General features: G+C 46.0%; 1 protein-coding gene across 1 annotated transcript in view; it reads left to right on the top strand.

Moving 5' to 3' along the window:
* The first annotated feature begins 1,143 nt into the window (after window positions 1-1,143).
* LOC134392771 (7-dehydrocholesterol reductase-like) overlaps window positions 1,144-8,973 on the top strand; it is a 40,398-nt gene continuing 32,568 nt past the window's right edge. Inside the window, exons 1-2 of the mRNA XM_063117374.1 lie at window positions 1,144-1,249; window positions 3,154-3,254. Of these exons, the coding sequence (XP_062973444.1) occupies window positions 3,211-3,254 (44 nt within the window). The 5' untranslated portion in view covers window positions 1,144-1,249; window positions 3,154-3,210. The remainder of the gene's footprint in view (window positions 1,250-3,153; window positions 3,255-8,973) is intronic.

The following is an 8,973-nucleotide window of genomic DNA, read 5'->3' as shown; positions in this document are numbered from 1 at the left end:
TGTAGAATCATAGCACAGTGGCTGTAGCTGAGTTTTGAGGACTCCCTGCACACATATTACATTGCTCACCAAAATGGATGAGTAATGAGGTGGCATCAGTTATTTCCTAAGCATTCATTGAGCCTTTTGTGTAGTATCCAAAGATTTTTACACATCCTAGAGAAGGGCAGGCTGAGAGGTGGATGGATGAAATGGAATGAATTTTAAATTAATAGAAAAACCAGCTTTTCGTATTTACTTACAGTTATACAAATAAATGTATACCTATTAATATAACATATGAAAAATACAGGTAGCACATATTCAATCTTGGTAGCTTGAGTACAAAGAATGTACATAAAAGCAGAGTGTGCACAGACAGACAGACACACACACACACAGAGAGAGAGAGAGAGAGAGAGAGAGAGAGAGAGAGATCTTCAATTGGCTGGCAGTATAGAACAGAAGCAACCTGGTGCCCTGCAGAAGTTTTGGACTACAACACCCATAATCCCCAAGCACTGCTATACTGCTTGGGGTCGGGTTTTTTGGAGCTGCTGTTCTAAACATCTGGAGGGCACCAGGTTGCCTACCGTGGTGTAGAACTTTGGCCCGCAGGTTTTGTCTCTGGAGCCCTGAGACAGGTCTTTTACCTTCTAGTAGCTGTCTGTCCCCACCCCGGCTTCATTTTTACTCTACAGTAGGCAGAGGGGAGCCAAACTGGATCGGGACCCTAGCGGGGGGTGGGGGTGGGGCAGATAGGCGGGTTTTAAAATCCGGATTGGGTTCAATTAAGACTTCCCCCCCTTTTTTTTAACCCCCAGGGGGTATGTTTAATCCTCCCCTCGCGGACCGCGGGGGTCCCGATCCGAATCGAGGTCACGTGCAATTACACTAGAATAAATATATTCTTATGTAATATTATTTTATGCATATTTATTACAGAGTTTGGCTCTCGAACAAGTTCGGAGAACGCGCAGATCTCGCTCGCTTTGTCAGTGTGGAGTTTCTCCTCTTCAAAATAGTCATCGGCCGGCGGTTGCTATGGTTACGTGAATCAGCTGAGCTGAGCTGATGGTTTGAGGTAGCTGCACCAATCCAGCGGTGTGATTGGGCAGCGATTGCACCATGCAATTAGGGGGAGTGTGCCATAGACGCGAGTAGGGCACGTTATATTAGCAGCTAGTGTTTCTTTTCTCCCTCACTCTCACGCCTCACGCTCTAACAAAGGAGTTCATTCTTCGGGTGCAGCTGAAAGAGATCAGAGCAGGTAAGGGGGTGGGGTGGGGATTCAAAGCAGAATTCTAAGTAGAATAAGATGGGCATCTCTGTGGGAGTGAATCGAGATATCAGCCAAAGGTAGCTGTGTTGGCTATGAACAGTTGGGAAAGTACTTCGAAGAGGTGTTCAAAATTATGCGTGGTATGGAGAATGCCCCGGGGACATCCCATGAAGCTGATTGGTGGGAGATCCAGGACAAATAAAAGGAAGTACTTCTTCACACAGCGCATAGTTCAATTATGGAACTCCCTACTACAAGATGTAGTGATGGCCACCCATTTGGATGGTTTTAAAAGGGGGTTGGATAAATTCCTGGAGGCAAAGGCTATCAATGGCTACTAGCACATAGTGCTATCTCTAGTATTTGAGGCATTAAGCCTGTGTGCACCAGTTGCTGGGGAACATGGTTGGCCACTGTGTGAACAGAGTTTTGGACTAGATGGACCTTCAGTCTGATCCAGCATGACTCTTCTTATGCTCTTAATGCTCTTAACAAGGCACAGTTGTTTAGGAATTCTCTGGAGATGGCAAGGAGTACTTGTGAAATTGGCAGCCAGCGGACAACAGGTTGCTTACAAAATGCAGCCGAGAAAGAAAACGTTGCCAATAATTCCCCGCCCCAGTCTGTCTGTCTTTCTTTCTTTCTTTCCTTCCCCTTCCCGTTTCAAGGCCGGCTTATATAAGGTGACCATTTTGGATTCCCATTAGGATTAATAGTTTGGGTGCAAGGCTGCCTTGCCTTTCGTTCCATTTTCTTTGCCTTGTGTTCTAATGACAACACCTTTTGAGAGTTACATAGTTAAACATACGTGTCTGGTCTTCTGAACACACACGCATGCACCATATATGTGTTTGCCCACCCTAAAACGAAAATAGCCAGTTGATACAACCGATTGGAGTCAAATCTATGCTGTCCTTTTGAACAGGGTTCAAAGAGTTCAGCATCTGGCTGACTGCAGCTTAGGAAAACGTTAATAGGAAAACGTATCAGCCAGCCCTCGGGCCTCCAGATGCTGCTTTTAAATGCCAGATCGGTGCATAATAAGATCTCCCTCATCCACGACTTAATTGTGGATGAGGCAGTCTCTGGCTTGCAGATAGTTGTGCCTTTTGAAAGTGCCAAAGTGAAAACTGGAAGTAGTGGTGAGCGAGAAAAATACATACATGACAGTGAGACTCCAGATGCTACAAAAAACAAAGGTAGCCAGATAGGCCATAAGCAAATTTCTAAAATCTATATTACTGTAATGTTTTTATTAGGCCTACTTAAAGGTCACAAAAGTGTGCAAGCTTTTAAGATCCTCAGATCAACAGGCAAGATGTTTCAAAAAGCAGGGAGTGAGGTGTGGGCGGGGAGCTGACTTGATATGGAGGAGGAAGCTTAGCCGATATTGGGCTACACCAGGTGATGTGACAGTTTCAGTGCTTCTACAACCTCTGGGAGCATGAAAGTAGCAGACAAATGTTAACCCTCCATTCTTGACAATATAAAATCCAGCTGTTACTCAGAACTGTCTCTATCCTGGGCAAGCCAGGCAGGTTCCTTGGTCACCAGGGCAGTTAAAGCCTTGCAGATTCTGCAGTTTGTGTGCACGCCTCATCTAGAACTGTCCTTTTAAAAATGACTTCATAGTTCAAGCTTTTAGCCCTTAGAGCTACAAAAATGAGACAACACATGGGCAAGGCATAGTGAAATTCCCAAAGCCAGAAGAAAGGCTCAGCAGAATTTCCCCCATGGTCAGGAGTTGGTGTATGAGTGAACCACATCTTTGCCCTCCCTGTGGTTATCAAAAGCAGAATAAATACAAGTCACAGAATTTCCTGAATGGGTTGAAAATGTTTTGTAGTTAACGGTTTAATATTTGTTTGTGTGTGTCTTCCCTTCTCCTGCAGGTTTCAATAACGGCTCGAAGGGAAACTCAGTTTTCTGAAGGCAGAAATAAAAGTGTCATGAATGGTAGTGGAACCTCCCAAGGACAATGGGGCAGAGCCTGGTAAGAGGATCCTACCACCAGAGAAACACCTTATCTTTATGCTGCGGTCCGGGAGAGGGAATGATTGATGGAGGAAGGGAATTCTACCAGTCAGGACCTAGCAAGGGGGGAATCCGCACGTTGTTCCCAGTGCGCTTTTATGCGGTCCCAGTGCACCCCGAAAACTATAGTGTGACTTGCCTGTAAAAGAAATGACGAAGAGCCGTCCATGTCGCCGCCGGCGAGGAGAGCTCTCCGCCGGCGAGGAGAGCTCAGGAAAAGAAGGCGGGGTGGAGAGCTTCTTCCGCCTTTCACCCTGCCTTCTTTTCCCGAGCTCTCCTCACCAGCGGAGAGCTCTCCTCGCCGGTGCTGGCGGCGACATGGACGGCTCTTCGTCGTTTCTTTTACAGGCAAGTCACACTATAGTTTTCGGGGTGCCCTGGGGTCACATAAAAGCGGTCTGGGAGCGACATGTGGATCCTCCCCAAGACTGTTTGGTTTGAATCTCACATAGGCTGAAGTGCCTACAGGCCCTAGGAAATAGGCAATGAAGAGTGCTCATAACATGCCAGAAAAGAAAAAAAAGAGGTGGAAAATGGTTCAATTCAATTTTCCCTCTGCCAAGGCTTACCCCTGCAACCTGGTCATTATTATTATTATTATTATTATTATTATTATTATTATTATTATTATTATTTATTTATATAGCACCATCAATGTACATGGTGCTGTACAGAGTAAAACAGTAAATAGCAAGACTCTGCCGCATAGGCTTACAATCTAATAAAATCATAGTAAAACAATAAGGAGGGGAAGAGAATGCAAACAGGCACAGGGTAGGGTAAAACTAACAGTATAAAGTCTGCACATCATCAAGTTTTAAAAGCTTTAGGAAAAAGAAAAGTTTTTAGTTGAGCTTTAAAAGCTGCGATTGAAGTTGTAGTTCTCAAATGTTCTGGAAGAGCGTTCCAGGCGTAAGGGGCAGCAGAAGAAAATGGACGGAGCCGAGCAAGGGAGCCGAGCAAGGGAGGCCCTTGGGCAGGCGAGAAACATGGCATCAGAGGAGCGAAGAGCACGAGCGGGGCAATAGTGTGAGATAAGAGAGGAGAGATAGGAAGGAGCTAGACCGTGAAAAGCTTTGAAGGTTAACAGGAGAAGTTTATATTGGATTCTGAAGTGAATTGGAAGCCAATGAAGAGATTTCAGAAGCGGAGTAACATGGTCAGAGCGGCGAGCCAATATTTAGGCGGAAGTGCAGTTTCTGCTGAATTGCTTGCTTTGCTATAATGGAGGAAAGGTTCTTTGGGAAGAAATGGACATTATTAAAAGGAATAAACCCACAAGGGTGTGCTATTTCTTCACCCATGGGTCAAATACATCTTCTGGAGCAAATTACGGCTAAGTATTTCCAAAGTCATTCAAGTGGGAAAGCATAATATGTGAGGGAACGGGAAGGTAACCCCTGGCCCATGTGCCTAATCTGGCCCACGGGGTTGTGCAGTGTCGCCTGCAGAAGGGTTGTTCTAAACACACACACACCAGCCTGTATAGAAAAATCCCTTTGTTATCGCCAATCCCTGAGATAAATTAGAGTTCTTTGGGTTATTTCCTTATGGTCCTTTGGAGGTGTAATTTTATGTGTCTGAAAGGTAAAGGCTCTTTTGGAAGCCTGCTGGGACACCCTCTCAAACTGGTATACTGCAGGAGGCTGGGAGTATTATGTCAGCCAGTAAAGATTTTCTGGAGTTGCTACACCTCCGACAGTGTTGGATGCTCCACAATGTTAATGATCTCCTAGTTGAATACGGTCCATTCACCCAAAGCATTTACCAGGAAAATGGGGTAGATCCCAGGCTGCCCTTCTACATGCGGAAAGTGTCCAGTGCCCACAGAGGCCAGTTTTTAGCACCCATGCCCTGGAGCACCTTTCCCCAGCCTGGTGCCTTTCAGTTGTTTTGGAACACAATTCCCAGCTTTCCTGACCATTGGCTGTGCTGGCTGGGGCAGAAACATTTGAAAGCTATCTGTTTGAGGAAGGGTGCCCCAAATCAGGGATGGGGAACCCAATCCAAGGACTGAATTAGCTCCAGACAAGTGCATGGAAAAGGAACAGCCCAAAATGGGTGGGGCCACACCCGCTGCTGGCATGCAGCCCCTGACACACTTGTCCCTCCATATACGTAGTCTCTCTCATGGACACGAAGATATACAGATATACAAATACTAATTCATGCAAAGAAATACATATGCACAGGACTCGGCTGGTGCCTCAAGGAGGTGCCAGCTGAGTCCCAAGCTGCTTTCGCTTCCCAGTTGGGGAAGATGAGTGAGGAGTGAAGCTGATTGAGTTGTGCCCTCAAGGAGTACTCTTTGGGGGCCTGGGACACTCTCATGTCCCCTCTCTGTTCTCTGAGGGGGCTGGGCTTTGGCCTCACCCAAGGCCTCAATGGTCCAGATGGAGTGTCTTGATAGAGCAAATTCAGCCTGCAGGCCAGAGTGTTAAGAGCTTAACTAAATTCAAATGTTTTCTCGTTCGTCCAAGCAGAAGTAGGAGAATAGCTAAGAACCTACTGCTTACCATGCTGCTATTAGTACTGGTATCTGCAGAACACGATTCACAGCTTTTTTATGTTTGGCCCACAGTTTTTGACGTCCATTAACATGCAGTTGTTACTTCAGCGCGCATAATTATGAATAGATATTCATTATGTGCTTTGACTAATTAAGTGAACCACTTTGTTGTTCAAGTAATGTGATGCTGTCGTTCACATAGCAAACTTGAGTTTCTTACTATTTATAACAATCTGCCCAGTACCACACTTGGGATTATTACTGTCTATGAGAGGGGTGCAGAATCTCTTCCAATCTGAAGGTCAAATTCCACTTTGGAGAAACTCTTGAGGAGTACAACCCAGCTGTGGATGGGGCCAAAACATTAAAAAAAAATGCCCCAAATATCAGCACATTTTAGCTCAAAGGTTTTACTTCCTGTAACTGAGCCTTAGGGGAGGCACTTCAGCCTTTTAGAATGGGGGAGGACTGCACAAAAGCCAAGAAAACACCCAATGATTGGCAGTTGGGGGAAAGGGGAAGGGCCAAGGAAAGGCATGTGGCCTTCTGGGCCCCCCAGGTAGGCTGGATTTACCTCCCCTGCCCCCGCGTGTCTGAACTGCACCTTGGTCTATAGTGACCCTAGGCCAGCCGTATCCATGTTAAATCCTGAACATACTAGGGACTTCTCAGTTCGGCAAAATGATCTCCTAGTTGAATAAGGTCGGTTAAACTATGGAATTTGCCACCTCAAGGTGTAGTAATGTCCACCAGTTTGGATGGCTTTAAAAAGGGATTGGACAATTTCATGGAGGACAAGGCTATCCATGGCTATTAGTCCTGTTAGCTATGTGTTGCCTCCTGTATCAGAGGCATTATGCCTACAAATACCAGTTGCTGGGAAATGCCACAGAGGGAGGCTGCTGCTGCTTTTGCACTCATGTCCTCCTGGGTTTTCAACAGGCAGCTGTCTGGCCCCTGGTCTGATCCAGCATGGTTCTTATTTTCACAACCCCCTTTTATCTTTAAATCTAATGCACACAATGTTTTATATGTGATTGGGGCAGGCCTGTATTTAAAGAGACAGCTTTCCCACGTCACACCTAGTTTTGCCCTTGAAGTTCACAGATTCCCTCTGATCGCTGAAATTGCAAAAACAAACACTGCCGTTAACCTTGACCAATGCATTTTTGGTGTTGGGAAATGCCCTGCAGGCATGAGGGAGGGTTTCATTTGGGAAGGATCCCAGACAGATAAGGACATTCATGTTTCAACTCAAGGTCAGTTTATAACTAGGGCAGTGCACAGGAACCCCCCCCTCCCCGATCCGCTCTGGTTCCCGATCTGCAAATTCCAGATCGGGTCCGCTCCGACCCACATCGATCCGCCTATGGTCCACTCCGCTTCACTGCGGAGCTCCGGATCCGAATTGGAGCTCTGTTTTCCCCGCATAGACTTGCATTGAAATCCAAATACCTATAACTTTTTTCTGTTAACGTTAGAAACCTCAAAATCACCACCATCAGAGCTTATTCATGTATCCACATTCATGACCAGTTGGAAGGAAATCTGAGCCTCTACTGATTTTGAGGGAATTTTTGAAAATACTACATGCCATTTTCAGAAATGGGATTTACTCTGACATTTTTACAGATACAAACTTGCAAATGGGCACCCTCACAGATGCCACCAAGATCCACATTCATGGCAAGTTTCAATCCAATCCAAGTATGCCCTGATTTTTAGCGATTTTTTAAACATTTTAAGCATCACCCCCTAACACCAATTCACACCCCTTTCGATACCTCCATCACTGTAAATGTTAGAAATCTCAAAATCACCACCATGAGAGCTTATCCATGTATCCATATTTGTGCCCATTTGGAAGGAAATCTGAAGCTCCAGTGATTTGGGGGGAATATTTGAAAATCCTACACCCCATTTTCAGAAATCCAAATATCTCAGGGATTTTTAAAGCTGCAGACAGCTAAATAGGCTTAACTTATTCATGGCCATTTCACAGGAAATCCCAACATGCCATGAATTGGGGAGTATTTAAAGATAAACCTAAATATGAACCTTCTTCCACACTTCAAAAATTGACTTGGAACTTCAAGAATTCTAAACAGGGTGAGCGCAGGAAGGACTAATCCCCTGAGTCAAAGCAAGACATGCACAAACCGTCCCTGTGAGGTGGGCACAGAGGAGAGGCAGCAGGCAGCTATGCCCCAGTAGCACTGGGAGCAAGCATGCCAGAGGCTGGTGGGGTTGACCCACAAAGCCTATCATCTGGTACCTCTCCTAGGCACCAGGAGGCTAGAGAGGCAGGCACACGATGTACGACTAAGCCATAGATCTCTGGGGAAGTCATTCCCAGCAGATCCAGCTACCCCACAAGGACGGATCCCAGGCAGGCAGGCAGAGAGGCAGGCACAGGCGGGCAGGCAGACATTTCTGCAGTCACAAGTAAGTGAGCCAAGGATTGCTTCAGAGATGATTGACTGCACTGTAATCCCAGCCATTATACAATTATAATAATAGTAACCAGAATTCTAGCAGTACTACTACTAATATTAATAATAACAATCACAACAACAATATGAAGTTGAACCACATCAAAGCCTGCCTGACTTCACTGAATTGGGAAAACCAGAACGAGAAAGGAGGGGTGGGAAAGCAGCAGTTCTGCTGCTTGCAAGAAATACTCGGTGAATGTAGTGAGAGGAGCTAGTGAAGCCGGACCTGGTTTGAGTTCCATAGTCCCATGCTGCTGCTGCTTTTGTTATTGAAGCAGTTACTTTGAGTGTGGAAGATGATGCAGCCATCTACCATGCTGTGGCTTGGAGCACTAACGTTGCTGGATGATCCACCTGTATAGTATTCCAGTACTGCAAAGTGGACGTGTCGAATGACCTGGAGAAATCAATCCTCAACCAGCACCCTCCAAAGGACAACCAGTGGACCAGTGGAAGTCCCATTCCAGTTGGAGAACAGCCCTGGCCTACAGCGATGGTGAAGGCAATGACTGCCACGAGTTGCTGTGTGAGGTAGCTTCTCAAAGCCAGGAGCCCAGACAGGAGCACCCAACAGACCTAACTGTGAGGAACTATGGTCAGCGAAGCAATAGCCACATGGCCTATGCTGGACAGTGGACATGTCTTGTGTCTTCTGCCCAGAGAACTTGAGATTC

Source organism: Elgaria multicarinata, chromosome 2, assembly GCF_023053635.1.
Source record: "Elgaria multicarinata webbii isolate HBS135686 ecotype San Diego chromosome 2, rElgMul1.1.pri, whole genome shotgun sequence".
Taxonomy (NCBI): Eukaryota; Metazoa; Chordata; class Lepidosauria; order Squamata; family Anguidae; genus Elgaria; species Elgaria multicarinata.
This window is presented reverse-complemented; position numbering and strand designations above follow the sequence as displayed.